The 19939-nt window shown below is 50.9% G+C and overlaps 1 protein-coding gene across 3 annotated transcripts; it reads right to left on the reverse strand.

Annotated features, from left to right (window-relative positions):
- Positions 1-311: 311 nt before the first annotated feature.
- LOC113245038 (SEC14-like protein 4) lies at positions 312-14030 on the reverse strand. Of its 3 annotated transcripts, none has more exons than XM_026484821.4 (12): positions 13831-14030; positions 10954-11029; positions 6891-6934; positions 6524-6583; positions 6217-6405; positions 4719-4814; positions 4393-4453; positions 3365-3448; positions 2922-3028; positions 2705-2844; positions 2439-2608; positions 312-1323 (listed from the first exon to the last, which is right to left on the reverse strand). In XM_026484821.4, exons 1-12 carry the CDS (start codon positions 13882-13884, stop codon positions 1184-1186), a joined length of 1221 nt encoding a protein of 406 aa, XP_026340606.2. In that variant the 5' UTR covers positions 13885-14030; the 3' UTR covers positions 312-1183. The 3 variants fall into 3 exon arrangements, with proteins under 3 accessions (XP_026340606.2, XP_044234953.2, XP_044234954.2); XM_044379018.3 differs by having other exon boundaries at positions 6217-6285; positions 13831-14011; XM_044379019.3 differs by lacking the exon at positions 13831-14030 and adding an exon at positions 6713-6763 and having other exon boundaries at positions 10954-10999.
- Positions 14031-19939: the final 5909 nt, after the last annotated feature.

The following is a 19939-nucleotide window of genomic DNA, read 5'->3' on the forward strand; positions in this document are numbered from 1 at the left end:
TTGGAGGCCAGGATGCTAATGCTTTGCACCAAGGACCCGTTTACCAGGGACATCTGACCACCCAGCAGCTTCACTGGCTCATTCTGGGCCAGGTCTGCTCTGTGGGGCAGCTCGTCTGGCAGAGCGGATGGCGGTCGTGATGGGGGCTGCAGGCACCGGGAGAGCCAGCCTTTGGGAAACAGAAGCCATCACCGGCCAGCTACTGAGTCGTATTTGGGGTGGGGTGGTGGGGAGTTGGCAGACAACCCTCAGTTGTCCCTCTAGTGAGACACAAAGATGGAGGAAACCTCGATGGTTCTCCAAGACATAAATCAGAGTAAAGGATAAGCACGCTGGGAGGATAGCTCCACCCCAGCGCGTTCTACTTTATTCCAGGACGTTCGACTTCACTCCAGCTCTGCTAGGGTCCTGGTCCTTACTCAGAGCCAGAAGGAACCCCATCTGAATGTCAGCTGGATCACGGCAGGTGGGGAGGAACGGCAGGTGGGGAGGAGGAGGGTCACTGAGAATTCCGAGAGACTCAGTCTTCACCCGCGTAGCTCTGTGTGACCGAGCATGGCTTTTCCTCCCGAGGGTTATCCATGCTGGGCCTCATGCTCCATTTCTGATCTTCCCTCCAAAGGCAGGAGGACAACTTTGAAGGGCCTTGGTGCCCTCCCAGAACCAAGACCCTCAGCTCCACCACCCAGCTGGCCCCATCCTTCCACCCGGCCACCTCCAGCTGGCTCTGTCCACCCCTGCTGAGCCTCCACGAGCAGAGATGGGGGCTTCTCTGCTCTTCAGACTTGACACTATGCTCCCTGCATGGCCTGGGGCTTGTGCACTTGCCCCCAAGTCAGATCGCTAGGTGTGGGTGAGTCCTGGGACTGGTGGACTTTGTCAGGAGTGACAGAAGGGCAGCTTCTGGGGGCAGGACACTTCCTCGGTGGACCCGGGCTCATCCTCGGGTTTCTCATCCTTAGTCTCTGCAAACAGGGGACCAGGTGCCAGTCTGAACCCTCAGTGCGGCCGATGCATCGGATGCCCCTTCCTGCTCTGCCCCTGTGCCTGGTGGGCCCACAAGGAGCCGAGATGGTGACTCAGGGTGAGTGGCTCCTCCAAGCGCCACCCCGCCTGGGAGGGCAGGGGACAGGGAGGGGGTGCCGGGGATTGAAGAGCACAGGCACAGAGGCAGCAGGGGTCTTCATTGCGCTGGGGATGGTCTCTTCGCCTCGAAACCCTGAATCTTCTCCTCGGAGGCCTTGTCCGGGAGCAGCACGTCCACAGTATAGTGGACCTTCTTGGCGTGCATCAGGCTGTAGGTGTTGTCGAAGCGCAGGACGTCTGCAGGGTGGAGAAATCATCCTGCACAGCCAGGCTGACATAGCTGCACGCCTCGTGCCCTTGGGAATGGGCCCAGGACTGTGGCTGGTGCTGGAGGGTCAGCCACTGCCCCGCCCCCAGCGCCCACCGCTCAGACCATCTCGCTGCGCTAACTAATAACCGCCAGCAAGCACCAGCGCCTCCTATGTGCCAGGAGCCACGTCTGCACTCCCAGCTCTCCGAATCCTCAAAGCAGCCCCCCCAGAAGGTACTATCATCCCCATTTTAAGGATGTGGAAACTGAGGCCTACAGAGGTTAAGAGGACTCTCCGATGAGTACAGAGCAAGGGAAGGGAAGGACTAGGATGTCCTTATCCTGATGCTCCAACCGATAGAGGAGCCCTGCTCTCCCCAGAGGAGAGGGCTGAGCTCCGTAAGCCACTTTCCCATGATGCCTTTTAAAGGAGACGTTCCCTTCAATGCCAAGGTGCAAAGTGAGCTCCGGGATGTGATGAGTCATCCAGATTTCTCGGTCTCCACCTTTCTAATTCTCCCTCACCACAAAGGTGAACCAGAGATGTATCCACCAGAGCATTAGTAAAACCCTGGGTTCCCCTTCTCCTAGCTCTGTTCCCGATAGAGGCGGGAGGTCAGTGCTGTTCCTGGGGAACGCTGCTTCTGGTAAGACCCACCTAACTGCATCTGGCTTGGGGGCCTGAGAATGAAGGATAATCACATGGAAGAATCATGTCTTTGGGATTCCCACCGTGGGACTGCCAGGCACCTGGGCAGCCGGGGACCCCTGGCAGGCAGCCCATGGCCGTTCACCTACCTGTCTCTCAGCCTGTTGAGTGCTGTGTAAGGGCTTCCCGGGAGCTGAGTCTCCAGCTTCAGGCTGTGAATCCCACTCTCCAAAATGCCTCTCCGCCCTTGTACGCATACCCAGGGGCCACACACCAGATCTAACATCCTGAAGCCAATTCCCCTGCCACCCCGGGATCTAGTTGCTTGGACAGACCCCCACACCCTCCCTGCGAGCTGGAAATCGAGGGCAAGCAGGACAGCCTGGCAAGAGGTATGAGCTCATTTCTCTGCCCTAAGGAAGAAACCCACTCCAGTGAATGCTAAGCTCTTACAGACGCCAGCCTCGAGGCAGGTGAGGCTCCCGTCCTCCGGTACCACGTGGGCTTTGTAGCGCTGGATGGGCAGCACCTCCACCATCTCCCCTGCCCGCTTCTGCTCCCTCCTCTTGGTCTTCAGGAAAACCCCAAAGCCAATGTCTGCCCCTTCTGATGCGAACTGCCACCTGCGGGGGACAGGGCCCCAGTCATGACCACCTGCCTGGGCTCCGAGCCCCTCCCAGCTGCGTGGGGGCGGGGGGTGGGGTGGCCGCCGTCCCTACCTGAGCACACAGCCTGGGAACAGGATTTCGTTCTCCACCCGCACGAAGGAGCCTCGGGCCACGGTCACCGTGTGCTCATAGTGCGTCCTCACCTGGTTACGTAGGTAGTAGCTCCTGGGCACGTTGCCGCCGTATTTGATCTGTGGGTAAGGGCTGGTGAGCGAGCCCTAGACCATGGCCATCACCCCTCCCTCCTCATCCTCTGGGCACCCTGTACCTTGGTCAGGCACTTGGGGTTGCCATCAGGGTCAGTCATGGTCCCCCCAAACTCCACAGGCAGCTGGTCAGGGCTGACGAACTTTGGCAGCTCCTGCTTCCAGTTGCCTATGGGAGCAAGGTGGGGGGGAGCGGTGGGGGACACTGCGGGAGCTCAGGGAGGCTTAACAGAAGGCAGAGAAGCCACGCCCAGGGAGGAAACCTGATGTGTCCTTGGCTTACTCCCCTGAGCACCTACTCCTGAAAGCACCCAAATGCTTTATGTGGCCACCCAGGCTGGGGTCTAGGGCCCAAAGCATCACTGGAGTGTGCAAAGACCCGTGGGGGTCAGGCCAAGGTCAGTGCCTGAGTAAAGAGGATGAGCCAGGGAGAAATAGGGCCTTTCACATTGACCTCTTCTTGCCCAGGCAGAGATGGGCACAGCCAGGAGGCCAAGTCACTCACCTCCCAGAATCACTATCTTCCTTTGCGTTTCCTCACTCATGAACAACTTGACCAAGTTGAAGGCCACGGGGAACAGCTTGGGGGCTGAAACGCATGAAACTCCCTTGGGAAACTGGGCTAGAGAGGACTGGGAGGTAGAGTCACGGCCAGGGGCATGGGCTGGACAGGAGTTGAAAAGATCTAGATTCTGCTACTTCCAGCTGTGTGACCTTCAGCTAGTTACTCACCCTCTCTGAGTCTTAGTGCTATTGACTATAAAATGGAGAGAAATTAAACAACGTATGCATAACATTTGGCACAGTGCCTGGTTCTCAATAAGTGGCTGCCCCCCCCCACCCAGTTGTAGGGTGTCAGTAACGTGGATTTCCCAATGGTGCCTCTTCCTGTCCACACTCACAGGTTTCCCAAGTTGTCTTGGAATTTTCTTGGGCGCAAGTATTAGACCTCATGTCCCACCTGAAGTGCTCACACTGACTGGGCGCTTTCTGTGGGCTCCTCCTCCACAGACCGTCTCATTTAACCTCATGGCTATCTTATAGGGAAGGTGTCATTGCGTCCCTATTTTACAGATTGGGAAAACTGAGGCTTAGTAAGGTTAAGGAGACTTGCTCACAATCACAGAGCTAGCTAGATTGGAAAGCAGATCATTTGACCCCAGAGCACACATGGTGTTCCCCTCACTGTACAACCGTCACAGACAGGGACCATTCCCACTCAAAGCATGTCTATTAGCCAGTGTGGTCCATGAACTCTCTGTTACCATTCCACACTGAGAAAACTAAGGAAAACAACAGTTTACATTTAGAACTTATAACTTATTTGACATTTGCTGCTACATATCAGAGCAAATTTTGTATATTCCAAAAGTATCAGTCTATGGAGGACTAGCTAAAAAAACAAAACAAAACAAAAAAAACCGATCTTCACAAAGAATGGTTTGAGAATCCCTAAACTGGGTGATTTACCCACTGTTTCTCCCCATTCCCCACTCCTCCTTCCCCAAGGGGTCATCCGCATCATGGGCTCACCTCGAATGACAATTAAATTCTTCAGCGTCTCAGGATAATTTGCTTCCAGGATGGCAAAAAACTGCAGCAAGACGAGTCTGGTCAAGGTCATGCTCCAACACGTTCTATGCCTGGATTTGGTGGCCTTTAATGCTGCCGAGACAAGAGCCCCTGCCACCCCCACCCCCTGGCCATCCACCTTCCCCATGAGATGGACTTCATCCCCTGGGATACTCTTGCTCCTCTTTCTCACTGGCTGCTGGGAGGGGGGGGTGATCCCTCCTCCATGGCCCGGAAACTTGTGTGGGCAGCGGCTCCACTGGCCTCGAGCCAGCTGCCTACCTCACCTGCTGGTAGACCTCTACAGCCGGTTTCCACAAGTGCTTCAGGCTGAGCCCCTCCATGTCAAACACCATCAGCACCGTCTCAATCTTCCTGCCTAGCTACATGGGACAGCACAGGGATACGGGTCACACAACAACTCCGGCCCGGAGGTCCCCGCCAGGGAGACCCTGCACTGCTCCCACCTTCCTGCTAGCCCAGCCCCCAACTGCCCACAGGGTTTTCCAAACAGATCGAGCCCACCTAGGGTCTAAGAAGATGATGCATCCGAGCCCCGGCACAGTGGCCCCTTATCACACTGTTTGCTCAACACGATTGCCCAGAATGAGTTCACTGTAGAACTAAAGACCTCACTCGTTGCCCATCGGGCATCTCCCTGTACAATAGCACACTGTGTCAGCCGGCGTCTGCAGTCCCGAGGTGTGTTGAGCCAGAGCTACACGGCTGGCAGGCTGTGTGGCCTTGGGTGGGGTTTTAACTGCTTTGAGCCTTATTTTCTCCCTCTGTGAACTGGGGATAATTCCAGATTGGGATAGAATTTCCAGGAAGATGCAGTGAGATAACTCACAAAGAGCCCAGTGCCTGACTCCCCAGTAAATGCCAGCAGATGTTATTACTAGTATTGTCATCACCACAATCACCAGCTCTGATCGGAAACGTCCATGAAGTAGAAGACCCATTGTGACCCCATAAAATCAGCCATCTTTTTCGAGAGACACACAGCTATTCAGACCAGGCACTGTGTGCCAGTGTCTCATGCTTGCCACGAATCTCTGCGCCAAGGGTCTACTTGGTGTCTAGCACCATGACAGACGCTGGGGACGCAGGCCCTGCCCTCGCCATCAGGCAGGTCATCCCGAAGTGACACAAGAGCTCCCCCCCAGAGGTCTTCTTAGGCTCATGGAGACGCTTAGCCTCACAAAACCAACAGACCACACTTGGCAATAGATTCATTCTGAAGGGTATGCACCCGGAAACACAGAGTCAGGGCAAAGAGAAGATCTGTTCAGATGGGTGTGGGTCCCTCCTGGCTTGGATGCTCTATGCCCCACTGGACTCAATATTTTTTTTTTTGGTAGCAATTCCATATTAGCTTCTACGGACCCATGACAAATGTGCCAAGTTTCAAGAGTCACTGCTCTCAGAGAAGCCCACAGCAATGGCTCCCCCATCAGGTTATAGTTAACGCAGTTTCTAACGGGGACATCTTTTCCATAAGTAAAGCTGACCATCCACTATTCCCAGGGTTCCCGGGGAACAGCCAGAGCATTCACTGTACCCAAGGTCAGAGGGGAAAAGGCTTTGGTGATCCCTGGCACTCGCCAGCAGAGAGTGCCACGCACACGTTAGATGCTCATAGATGGGTGACTGCAGAAGAAGCCACGTCCCACCAAAGCCCAGGGTGCTGAGGCCTGGTGAGCAGAGGCAGCCTTTCCTACCTGGTCTTGGTGCCACCCTTCAGACAGATCGGGCCCTCTGTGTGCTCCCCATCCAGTCACTTACCTTCTGACTCTGTAGCTCACACTCCCGCAAAAGCAGTTCACAGACCCTGATGCGCTTCCGGATCAGCTCCTGCTTGGAGGCGGACAGGAGAAGACCCTTGGGGTCAAGGGTCCCAATGATGTCGAACCACACGGGGCAGCCTTCGTAGTCATAGCCGCTCAGACCACCAGAGTCATACAGCTGGATCACCTGGGTGCGGGGGTGAAGTCCTGACTCAAACCAGCCTATCAGCCATCAGATGGCTGGATGTTGGGGGGGGGGGTATGAAGGGTATCTGATGGTCTGGGGGATGCTGCGTGGGGCTCACCTCTGAGGGTTGCCACAAGAGTATGTTGTCCAGGTCCTGTTCCTTCCGGAACTCCATGTGCTGTGGAGAAATGGCAGGACCTGAAGACTGCCTACCACAAAGGCCTTGAAGGCACCTGGGGGCATCAGGCCAGGTCCCTCTGCCTACAGCCCCCAAGACCCTGCCAGAGCATCCCCAAGCTCTACTGACCTAGAACTGGAGATGGCAATGCCAGGAGGAGGGCTGTGGGCAGACCTAGGTCTGATGCAGAAAGGAGGAAGGGAGGAAACATATAAGAACAGGACAGGGCAAGAGTTCCTACTCTTTGTCACTGATCCCTGGGGTGCAGTGTGTGGGAGGCAGGACACTCATGAGAATGGGGCCTCACCTTCCGGAGCATGTCCTCAGATTTCTGCAGGTCAAAGTTCCGAGCTGCAATAAGAGCCAAGGTGAGAGGAGGCTTGAGACTGAATCTAGAACTCACAGTTCTCTGAAAACTCATGAGGAAATACGGGGATGCCTGAACCTTCCATGGCACCCCAAGAATACACTGGGGGTCTGCACATTTTTTTATCATTTATTTTTAAAAAATAGTTATTTATTTATTTATTTTGGAGAGAGAAAGAGAGAGGGGGAGAGAGAGAAGGAGCACAGAGGGGAGAGGCAGAGGGAGAGTGAGAAAGAGAATCTCAGGCAGACTCTCTGCTGAGTGTAGAGTCCCACTCGGGGCTCAATCTCAAGACCCTAAGATCATGACCTGAGCCGAAATCAAGAGTTGGCCACTCAAAAAACTGAGCCACCCAGGTGCCCCCAGACATTTTTTAAAAAGCAAGTATCTTTGGGGCGCCTGGGTGGCTCAGTTGTTAAGCGCCTGTCTTCGGCTCAGGGCTTGATCCCGGCGTTCTGGGATCGAGCCCCACATCAGGCTCCTCTGCTGGAAGCCTGCTTCTTCCTCTCCCACTCCCTGCTTGTGTTCCCTCTCTCGCTGGCTGTCTCTCTCTATCTGTCAAATAAATAAATAAAATCTTTAAAAAAAATAAAATAAAATAAAAAAGCAAGGATCTTTAATCCTCTAGAAGACTTTGGAAGCCCTCGATTTCAGTATTCAAGCCTTTTTAAACTGTTCATTCCAGAGGCCCATCCAGCCTGTAATATTAGACATCCCCATGGGAGCACAGACCCCCTTGGTGTTAGGGGTAGTGAGGAGCATAGGCTTTGGAGTCAAACAGACTTGGGTTTGAATTCTAGTTTTGTCCTTTTATTTGCTGTGCAACTTTGAGCGATTCACCTACGTTCTCTAAGTCTTAGTTTTTAATCCGTTAAATAGGAATAGTATCGTTTTCAGTTATTCAAAGGATGACACAAGATAAAGCATATAAAGTCCTTGGCACATTACCTGGCTCCCAGGAACTTCTCAGTCAATGGCTAACTGTTGTTGTGATTACTTATTTTGAAGAAATATATTCACTTTAATTGAAAATGTGATGCTTCATTTTGGAAATGAAATTTCTAAATCTAGAAAAGAAATTTAACTCTTCCCTTCTAGTCTTTATAGACTAGATTACTTTTTTCTTTCCTTATAACATTGGCAAGTGTCTCTAGTTCTGTTTAAACTGTGATGTTGCTTGACATCATCCTTTCCTTGTTCCTGATTTTAAAGCAAATGCATCTCAAACTTCTTCCTATCTCACAACATGTATTGTAAGATCTTTGCTACATAACCATTACTAAGCCAAGCCAAGGAAATTCCCTTCTATTTCTAGTTTGGTAAGACTTTTATTTTGTTTTATCTTATAAATAGGATTTGAGCCTTTTCAAATGCTTTTCCTGCATTGAGATAGTCACATGATTTCTCATTTTTAATTCTATTAATGTGTTCAGTGACACTGATAGATTGTCTGATGTTGAATTCTCCCTGCGTACCTAAGATAAACTCGCGCTGATCATGTTGTGTAATTTTAATACCTTATTGGATTCTATCATGTAACGTTTCACTTAGACTTCCTTACATCTACATTAACAAGTGAAACAAGTCCAGAATTGTCTTTTATTGTCCTGATCTCATTTTGGAATCAAACTAACCCAAGCCTCATAAAGTAACTTTCACTTTTTTTACATATTTTAAAGCAACTCCAACAATTTGTGAAGCAGGTATCAGCTAATCTTAAAACTTTGGGAAAATTCATCTGTAAAGACATTGGGGTCTGAGTTTTGGAAGGAGGGAAGCTTTTTAGTACCGTTTATATGTCTTTAGTATTTATTGGTCTGTTGGGGCTTTCTATTTTCTTCTTGCTGGAGTTTGGCCTTATATGTGTATTATAAGGAATGCACTGATTTCATTGAGATTTTCGAATTTGTGCATAATTGTCTATAATGTTCTTTTATTGGCTTCTAAAAAAAATCTCTGTGGTGTATAGGAGATTTCCTACTGAGAACCAGGGTGGTTTCTTGTTCTATAGGAAGTGGTTTGGGCACTGCTGATGGACCCTCATAGTTTTTTTAGTAGCACCTACTATGCGCCAGGCTGGAAGTATGGGGCAGGCTGTCGTCATGGGACTGGCTTCTGAGTGGGAGAGATGGACCCAGTGGTGAGATGGAGATAAAGAAAACAAAGTGAAGTGACTTGAGGGAGGGTCAGGGCGGGCCCCTCTGCATCTGGCCTGACTAGGGAGACTCCAAGTTCAGCCCCAGAGACCACCCTTCCTGTTGTGCAGGTGTTGGGCTAGTGAGGCAGGGAGTGTGGTCACGGAGGTAAAGTGGAAGGGGACAGGACCATGTCAGCCAGTCTGCCTCAGCAGAAAGTGGGAGGCATCAGGACACCCTGTCCCCTCTCTCCCAACTTTAGATCATTTTTCTTTCCTGTGATCCAGCAGCCTACAGTGTCTGTGACTTCTTTCCTTTCTCAATGACACTACAGGGACCTGAAAAGTTGGTTTTTAAACTCAGAAAGACTCCAAAGGAGGAGAGAGTTCTAACCCTGCATCAAGGGTCTTCAAGAAATCTACTGTCCTCACTCCTTCTTTAGCTCAGGAGAATGACATGGACATAACTTGTTAAAAACAGAATAGAAGGGACCCCTGGGTGGCTCAGTTGGTTAAGCATCTGCCTTCGGCTCAGGTCATGATCCGAGGGTCCTGGGATCAAGTACCATATGGGCCCCTTGCTCAGCAGGAAGCCTGCTTCTTCCACTGCCGGCTCTGCTTGTGCTCGCTCTCTCTCTCTGATAAATCAATCCATCCATCAATCAATCTTTAAAAAAAAAAAACAGAATAGAAGCTGCCACAGTCAAGAGAGCCTAGGGAGATGATGACTAAATGTAATCTGGCATCCTGGATGGGATCCTGGGACAGAAAAACTGAGGCAATCTAAACAAAGTAGGGATATTAGTTAATGATCACGTTATCAGTGTTGGTTCATGAATTGTACCATATGCAGCAGAGGAATGGAAAAAGTTCATGGGTGCAGCATATGTGGGAATGTCCTGTACCATCTTCACAATGCTCTGTAAATTGAAAGCCATTCTAAAAAATAAAGTTTGTAGAAAATAATAATTAAAAAATGTAACCAAATAGAACAAACAGGACAGAAGGGAGGGCTTCCCCTGTGTAGGCGCTGTGCAGGTCCATGACCTCATGTCTGACTCGCAGCCTCCTGCAGGTGGGGGACCAGTATTATGCCTACGCCCCAGAAGAGAAGCGTGAGGCTGAGAGACAATGAGTGATTGCCAGAGACACACCGCTAGCACATGGCCGAGCTGGGGTTCCCAGGTTTGCCGGCTTCCAAGGCTGGCTTCATCACCACACCGTGTGTGCACTTTCCAGCCTGACTTCTGACTTCTCTCCTGGTTCAAGTTCAAAATCCATTCCATGGGGTGTGTTGAATTGAAATGAATTTCCCCCCTAGGTTTCTGTTATTCTACTTTCACACTCCTGTGGCAATTCCTGGAAGAAATTCCTTCTCTACCTTTAATCGCATCCACTTCCGGAAGTGTTTGAGGGCACCTGCTCGGTGGCCAGGTTCCCTCAGGGGACAACACAGCCCTGCCTTCAAGGAGCTGGAGATAGACACACAGGCAAGACCTGAAGAGTATATTCAGGGCTCTCTGACTCAAGGCCTGGCCAGGCCAGTCATCCTGAGAACTTCCCCGATGTGAACTCTACCCTCACCTCGACCACATGCCCACCGAGAGCCAAGTACTATACCCTCTCATTCAACGCTCACAGCAATCCTTGGGGAGGTGGCCTCATCCCACTTTACAGATGAAGAAACTGAGGCTCGATGGGGTTTTTGTGCCAGGCTGGTTTGGAGGGGAGCTCAGATTCCAGCCCAAAGCAGGGTGATTCCAGAGCCTATGTTCTCCACTCCGTAGCATTGTCTCCCAAAGTCCCACCCACTTTCCTGAAACCCTTCTTCCCTCTCTCCCTTTCTGCCCCAGACCCTGCCAGCCTCACCTCGGAGCCAGCGCAGAAGGAAGTACTCGTCAGCATTGGGCAGAGCGGGCAGCAGGTCCTGGAGGTTGTCCCGGAACTGAGGGGGCGATATAATGGTCAAAGGGGCTCCCAGCCCCACCCCGACCCTTCCCAAACTCAGTCTGTCAGTCAGTCCTGCCCAGGGGCTCTGCAGGGTGGGGACCACAGAGGTAGCAACAGCTGCCTGGACCTTTCAGCTACCTGGGAAAGGAGCACCCCTCAGCCCACCATGACAGGAAGAGTTGGGTCCTTCTCAAACTTTGGGGGTTCTCTGCCTCCCCAAGATCCTCATTCTATAGGCCTGAGGTGGGGCCCTGCCTTCCCTATTTTGACAAAAATCCCTGTGAAGCGGCCGCAGGCAAGTGAGAACAATTTAGGAACCCCGCCCTTGATACTGCGTCTTGAGGGTCTAGATTTGGAAGCAAGTTACTTAACCACTCTGAGCCTGTTTCCTCATCTGTGCAGTGGGGAGAAAGGTGAACTTGTGCCAATCACAGGAGTGTGTACTGGTAAAGCACTTAGCGGCAGTCCTGGCTTGCAGCAGGTGTCAGAAAAATGTGGGCACTCTGCAAACGTGGACTGCCCGGAGCTCTGGACAGTGGAGCTTTCGTGGAAACAGCCCCAGGCAGAGGTCAACAGCAAGGAACGGCAAGAGAAGCCAGGGATGCCTCAGCAGACCCCATCGAGACTGGGGAAAGAGAGGGGCCTGCCTCCTGACAGGGGCTTCTGCCTCCTGGTGGAGTTTGGGGAAGCTGCTGAAAGTTGGGTATGGGACTGGAGCTCAGGTCTGGGACAGAGAGGAAGCCTCACTTCCATGGGGACTAAGGGAGCCGAAGGCAAGCCCTGGAGGGGCGGGTTTGCAGGGGAACCTGCGAATGGGACTTTAGGATTAGAAGTCCGTGGTAGCAAAGCCATAGGAAGCTATCTTGACAGCCCTCCACCAAACCTCCTTTTAGCTTTAAGATTGATGTTTAAAATAATAATGTGTTCGGGGCATCTGGGTGGCTCAGTCAGTTGAGTGTCTGCCTTTGGCTCAGGTCATGATCTCAGGGTCCTGGGATGGAGCCCCAGGTCCTTGGGCTCCCGACTCAGCAGGGAGTCTTCTTCTCCCCCTCCCTCTCCCTCCCTCCCCCTGCTCGTGCTCTCTCTCTCTCTCTCACATAAATCAAATCTTCAAAATAATTTTTAAAAACAAAATAAGAATGTGTTCATGTATTGCTCACATAATGAAAAACAAATAATCAGATGAAACCTCGCCAGTGTTCACAAGTAACGTAAGAAGAGCACCAGCTATCGCCACCCGCAGTTCCCATCAGGTGCAGCCTCTGAGCTCCTAAGTTTTTTAGGGGGAGTGACGTCGTAACAATAACCGAGGAACAATAACTGTGCACCCTTCAGCCCCTCCAGATTACCAGAGTCCCCTCCTTGAACTCAGGAGGAGCAAAGGTCACACCCCTGCTTCATGGAGGAAGGAAGAGAGGCTGAAGTGGTGGAGGGTCTTTCCAAGGGACAGAGGGAGGAAGCTACCAGGCCAGGAAGAGTCCCCATCTTCCAGTCCCAAAGCCACCCCATCCTTGGAATGCACATCAAATAAAAGGGAAAACCACTAAGCAGGCGCTGGGAAGGGTCTGGAGTAACTCAAAGGAGAAACTACCTTACCAATGATGCCATATGGAGAAAGCAGGCTCTGGCTGCGTGACCACAGGTGGTCGAAAGTAGGCTTAGGAAAAACCTGGAAGGACATGCTCCTAGGCATGGTTGTCTAGACCTCTGGGACCATGGGTGACTTCTTCTTTTTCTTACTTTCCTCTTTCTCCCTCATTTTTAAAACAACTAACATTCATTTCTTTTAAATAATGGGGAAAAAATAAGAATAAACTCTTTTACATTGTTTAAAGCTCTTTGACCCACAAGCATCTCCATCATAATTCACCCCCAAAGGCCAGGTGTCCAGCCCTTCCCATGAGCCTGAGGCCTTTGCCAGTGGGGAGGGAGAAGGCTAACCAGGAGACTTCTTTTCCTCCTTCACTTGGGGATCCCTCCTTCAGCTCAGGGCTCTCTGCTTCTGGAAACTCCTAAACCTGTGAATTCATCCAGAGCCCCCCACTCTCCACCTGGGACCCTTCTCTCCTTCACTAAGAATTCATCCAGTGTCCCCCTCCTTCAACAGGACCCTCCCCAGAGTAGGAGCCACAAAAGAAACCATTCTCCGCAAGTCGGAAGCCCTCCCTTCGTGGGCCCGATGTGTGAGCCAGGGCCGTCCCCTCCCTCTCCTAACCCGAAGTCAGTTTCCAGGCCCTGCCGTCTGTCTCCAAATCAAATTAATGCTGTGGCACCTAAGACCTGGATACGCTCCTCCTTCCCCAGGGCGCGACACTCTCAGCTGCAGCGGGAAGGACTGTTGAAATCACCGAACCCACTCCGTTCCCCTTTAATGGAAACATTGACAACAGGGAGAAGGCTTGGGCCCTGGGGGAGTCCGAAAACCACAAAGAGAAGCCAAACAAACAAATGTCCCAATCAGAGCAGGAGACCTGCTAGTCTGTCTGCCCAAGGCTGCCCAGAGGGATGGCAGCACCGCCCTACCCCCCCAGCCAGGGGACAAGAGCCAGGGCTCCATGGTCCCGAGGGGGCAGGAGTGGAAAGCTGGATGTGGCCCCAACGGAGCCCAGAGAAGGGCTCAAGTCCGGTGTCCCGTATATACGTCTGCCTCAGCCACTGTGCCCAGGGGTGGGCCACCTGGACAGAGACGCCCTCAAGGGTCCCTTTTCCATCCAAACAATAGGGGTTCCAGTCCGGGCGGGCAGTGTCAGGCAGCTCCTTCCCTCCCCAAGCCTCCCCACCCGAGAAGCCCCTCACCCTGGCCAGCGCCTCCTGCTGCTGGGGGCTCAGGTCCCCGACTCGGCCACTCATGGTGCCCTCGGGCGCAGGGGTCACAGGGCGCAGGTGTGCCAGGAGTCTGCCCGCCAGCCGCCTGGCCTCGCAGCTGCCTGGTTTGTCCGGCCAGCAGATGTGGGCCCCGCCCCAACGAGAGAGTGCCAGCCCTGCTAGCCCTGCCCTGCTCTACCGGGTTCTCCCTCCCCTCGGGGTGTTTTGCCAGCGACAGCGGAAGGGGGTGGGGAGCAGCGCAAGACGCACCCTACCAGGGGCAGGGAGGCTACCCGCCCCCCAGGGGTCCCGGAGTGCGGACTCGGACTCGAGGGGAGGGCAGCAGGCGCTGCTACCTCCAGGCTTCCTCATCCCAGGGGCTCCTACAGGTTCCTGTGGGGTAGGGGAAGGGACAGGGGCATAAAGGAGATGTGGGCAAGTTCTGGGGAACACACCTAGATCCTCTTTCCCAGCAAAATGGAGGAACTTTTCATAAACCCGGCTCAACACTCTAGGTGATCCCCAGGAGTTTCCGCCCAAGGGACCCCAACCTCCCTCCCCTGGCCTTGACCACAGGCTGGGCCCCCGGTCGGTGCTCACTGGCTGATAGAAGCCTTTATAGGCAAAATGGTTCCAGCCCCGAGAAGGTCAGGACGGTTAGATAAGATGGTCTGCACGGTTAGATAAGATGGTCCGCCATGGGTTAGCCTGGCATTCCACACGTAGTCAGTGTGCGATGTTAGGAATATTGTGTCGTAATTGCTATTACTATCGACACTTTGACCAGAGCAGGGAGCTACAGAGGTGGTAATTGTGGGGTGGCCCCCCTGGTGAGCCCCTGGGTGGGCTCTACAGCCTGAAGGAGGGGGAATGGGAGGTGGCAAAGTCCCTGGAAGCCCTGGGTGGGGTCAGGAGGCCACGGGTGGTGGGCAGCTGCACAGGTGGCCAGGATGGCATCCAGGAACTAGGCAGAGGTCACTGAGAAAGGTGAGAAAACACAGGTTGGCCGGGCAGGAATTCTCAAGAGAGGAGTAGGTGGAAGGTGAAGGTGAAGAGGGAGATAAATCAGGCCATCAGAACATTTCCCCTCTCTGCCCCTCCCTCTGGGTCGAACCAAATTCCAGACCTGTGCAGACCAACCAGGTGGCCACGCACCACATGTGGCTGTTGAGTATTGGGACTGCGGCTTGTCACTAACACCAACAGAGATGTGCTCTAAGTGTAAAACACAAGCCAAATTTCGAAGACATGATACCCCCAAATGAAATACTTCATTCATTAATTTCTTGTATTGATTACACGTTGTAATAATTTTTTGATATAGTGGGATAAATAAGATATACGATTAAAATTGATTTCATCTGTTTCTTTTTTACTTTTTTTATACTTTAGAATTTTATTTATTTATTTAATTATTTATCTGTTAAAAATTTTGGAGCGCCTGTGTGGCTAAGTTGATTAAGCCTTCAGCTCAGGTCATGATCCTGGGGTCCTGGGATCGAGCCCAGAGTCAGGCTCCCTGCTCTCTCGCTCTCCTGCTCTCTCTCTCTCTCTAGCTTGCTCTCAAATAAATAAATAAAATCTTTTTAAAAAGGTTTTATTTATTTGACAGAGAGAGAGCACAAGCAGGGGGAGCGGCAGGCAGAGGGAGAGGGAGAAGCAGGCTCCCCACTGAGCAAGAAGCCTGATGTGGGACTTGATTCCAGGACCCCAGGATCATGACCTGAGCCGAAGGCAGTTGCTTACCAGCTGAGCCACCCAGGTGTCCCAACTTTAGAATTTTTTTTTAATGAATAAGTTTTATTTTTTAGGGCAGTTTTAGAGTCACAGCAAAATTGAGCAGAAAGTATAGAGAGGTCTCACATACCTTGTTCCCCAACCTCACACACAGCCTCCCCACAACGGCCATCCTCCACCAGAGCGGGACGTTTGTTACAACTGATGAAGCCTACACTGACATGTCATTATCACCCACAGTCCATAGCTTACATTAGGGTTCACTTCTGGTAGTACCTTCTACGGGTTTGGACAAAGATGGAGTGACATATATTCACCACTGTGATATCATACAGAATAGTTCTACTCTTTTCACTAAAAATCCGCTGTGCTCTATTCTTTTTATTTTTAAAAAATGTGGCTACCAGAAAATTTTAAATTGCATATGTGGCTCACATTTGTGACTTGCATTGGATTTTGTTTGGACAGCACTGTCCTAGAGGGATTTAAAATCTTAATTTTAAAAAACTATAAAAAGCTAAAAGAAAGTGAAACTGACCCTTACCATGACTCTGGAAGGGCATGTCTTTGCTTGAAAACGATGACAGAAGCCACAAAGGGGACAATGAATTGATTTGACTACATAAAAATACAAAAATCTGTTAAACAAGACACACAATTAAGTAAGCAGTTGCTAATGTGAATTTGTAAAAAATAAAATGTACAAAATTGATATCTTTTTAAAGAATGCATGTACGTTAATTTGAAAAATACTAAGGCACTAAGAAATGGACAAAGGACTCAAAACACTAATTATCAGAAGAGAAAATGCACAGGGGAATAATCTAGTGGATAAATGCTCAACCTTGAGGTCATCAAAGAAATTTGTATACAATCAATGAGAAACCTTCCCCCCCCACCCCCGCCACCCCCCCCCCTCCCCCGGCCCCGTGTTGGGCTCCCAGGATAGCTCCGAATTGGCTTGGGATTCTCTCTCCCTCTCCCTCTGCCCCTCCCCTTGCTCACTCACGCTCTCTCTCTCTAAAAATAAATAAATCTTTTTTTTTTTTATCCTAACAGAAAGGATTTTCAGCTTAAAGTTGCGGCGTGCATTGTTAATAGGAAGATTGGAAACAATTTCTCAGGAAGCCGCGGTGTTTAATGTGGTTGATGAAGAATTTATAACCACACGGAAAAAATACCACGAAACAATTTGGAAAAGATGAGACCACATTATATATGGCATACGCTCCCAGAATATAAAATGAAATCCACACAATTAAAGAAGGGCCAGGCAAGAAATGTGCTCCCAACTTTTCCCAATCTCCGAGAAGTGGGAAAAGTCATATTTTTAAAATGCCACAAGTAACGAGTCACCTCCAAAGAGAAGGCTTTGTTTATCAAGTCCTTACAGGTATTTTCCACGGGCCAGGCCCCGTTCTAAGGGCTTTGTAAATATTAGTTCAGTACGGTCCAAGAGGGAAATAATGGGAGCCACATAGGTAACTCGAAATTCTCTAGCAACCGCATTTTTTTTTCCTTTGCCTATTTTTTTAAATGATTTTTTATTACATTATGTTAGTCACCATACAGTACATCCCCGGTTTCCGATGTAAGGCTCGATGATTCATTAGTTGTGTATAACACCCAGTGCACCATGCAATACGTGCCCTCCTTACTACCCATCACCAGCCTATCCCATTCCCCCACCCCCCTCCCCTCTGAGGCCCTCAGTTTGTTTCTCATAGTCCATAGTCTCTCATGCTTCATTCCCCCTTCTGATTACCCCCCCTTTCTTTATCCCTTTCTTCCCCTACCGATCACCCTAGTTCTTATGTTCCATAGATGAGAGAAATCATATGATAGTTGTCTTTCTCTGCTTGACTTATTTCACTTAGCATTATCTCCTCCAGTGCCATCCATGTTGCAGCAAATGTGAGAACCCCACACCTCCTGCCCACTCACGGCACTGCCTCTCCCTCCCACCTTCTGGGTGCTCGGGAAACTCCAGGCATCTCTCGGTAGCCATAGGTGGCCAGCTTGCTGTCCTAATTCAATAGCTGAGTAATATTCCATTGTATATATGGACCACAACTTCTTAATCCAATCATCTGTTGAAGGGCATCTCGGCTCCTTCCACGGTTTAGCTATTGTGGACATTGCTGCTATGAACATTGGGGTGCATGTGGCCCTTCTCTTCACTACGTCTGTATCTTTGGGGTAAACACCCAGTAGTGCAATGGCTGGATCATAGGGTAGCTCAATTTTTAACTTTTTAAGGGACCTCCACACTGTTTTCCAGAGTGGCTGTACCAACTTGCATTCCCACCAGCAATGTAGGAGGGATCCCCTTTCTCCACATCCTCTCCAACAATTGTTGTCTCTTGTCTTGTCTATTTTTGCCATTCTAACTGGCGTAAGGTGGTATCTCAGTGTGGCTTTGATTTGAATTTCCTTGATAGCTAATGATTTTGAACATTTTTTCATGTGTCTGTTAGCCATTTGTATTAGCAACCGCATTTTTAAAAATCGAATTTTAATTATGCTTTTTTAGCACAGGTTATCCAAAATATTATCATCTTGACACATAACTGATATGATTAATAAATGAGATAAATTAATTATCTCATTAAAAATTGATAGTGAGATATATTGCATTCTATTTTTGGACTGAATCTTTGTTGTTGTTTTTTTAAAAGATTTTATGTACTTATTTGCCAGAGAGAGAGAGCACAAGCAGGGGGAGCAGTCAGCAGAGGGAGAGGAAGAAGCAGGCTCCCCAGGGCTCGATCCCAGGACCCTGGGATCATGACTTGAGCGAAAGGCAGATGCTTAACCAACTGAGTCACCCAGGCGTCCCTGTACTAAGTCTTTGAAATCCAGTGTGATTTAGGATTTCAGCTTAGGATGTGGTCTTTCATCTCAATCCCAGCTAGCCACATTTCAAATGCTCAGTGAGCCACAGGTAGTTTTTTGTGTTGAATTGTGTCCCCTCCCAAATTCATAGGTTGAAGCCCTAATCCCCGGTATCTCAGAATGTGGCCTTGCTCGGAAACGGTCATGGCGGATGTAATTAGTTCAGATGAAGTCATGCTGGAAAAGGGTGGGCCCCTATTCCAAAGTGACTGGTGTCCTTATGAAGAGGGGAAATTTGGATACAGACGTGCCCACAGGGAGAGGACCATGAGAGGGGGAAGAAAGAGATTGAGGTGATGATTCCAAGAGCGAAGAAATGCCAAAGATTGTTGGTAAGCCATCAGAAGCCAGAGGAGAGGCGGAGAGCAGCTTCTCCCTCCCAGCCATAGAAGGACCCAAGCCTGCCAGTACTTGGGTCTTGGACTCCTCGCGTCCAGGACTGTGAGAGATTACATTTTGTTGTGTAAGCCACTCGGTCTGGGGCTCTTTGTTACGGCAGTCCCAGTGAACTACCATAGGCGGTTGGCGGTTGCCTTCTTGGATGAGGCAGGGTTCGTTCACTTAGTCCTCCTGGCACATTCTGAGATGGGCACGATGACTACCCCGCTTAGGGCCAGGAAACTGGTCAAGGAGCCTCCGAGGTCTCAGAGCCAGCAAGCAGCAAAGCCAGGCTCGGAACCCTCACAGGCTGGTACGGGTCCAGGCACTCCCCACCAAGCGGTATCCTTCTACCTGTCAAGTTCCCTGCGTCCATGCTCCCCGCAGGTCCTTTCATGCTGATGCAGCGCAGATGTCCTTCCTCTGTACCTGTAGGGTGATGCCACCTCCCCAAACATCAGCCACTGGCTGGGTGTGGAGGACTTTCAGTCTAAACATCTGGGCACCGGCGCCTGGAGGGACAGACAAGTCCCCTCTTCCGTGGTGGGCCTGTCTACCCCCACCTTCCTGAGCTCATTCCCTTGGTCCCCCCAAGCCACGGCTGAGAAGCTGAACTACAGTGATGGTGTCGTCATGGTATGTAACCTTAACCCCACACCTCCTGCCCACTCACGGCACTGCCTCTCCCTCCCACCTTCTGGGTGCTCGGGAAACTCCAGGCATCTCTCGGTGGCCATAGGTGGCCTGATTACCGTCCTAATTCAAGCCTGTAGCCTGCCAACTGAAGGAAGTTCTGCGGGGGTGAATGGCATCTCCATTGTTGGAGTGGGATCAGTCTTTGCAGGGGCCCCTGCCTGCTCTCCCTCCACATCATGGCTAATTTAGTCCCATCTTGCAGACGTCTTAGCTGGACAAATGCTACTGGACGTCCTTCCAGATATGTAGGATGGCGCTTGGGTTACCCTAGGTGCAGGGGTTGGAGGCAGTGTCTACCTGACATAGATGCCCAGGGAAGGTGTGGCCTCATGCCTGAGCCTGCCTGGGACGTGGAAATTAGGCTTTCGGGAAGCTGGGGGAGGGTTTGTTGGTT

The sequence above is a fragment of the Ursus arctos genome, unplaced genomic scaffold (genome assembly GCF_023065955.2).
Source record: "Ursus arctos isolate Adak ecotype North America unplaced genomic scaffold, UrsArc2.0 scaffold_34, whole genome shotgun sequence".
Lineage (NCBI taxonomy): Eukaryota > Metazoa > Chordata > Mammalia > Carnivora > Ursidae > Ursus > Ursus arctos.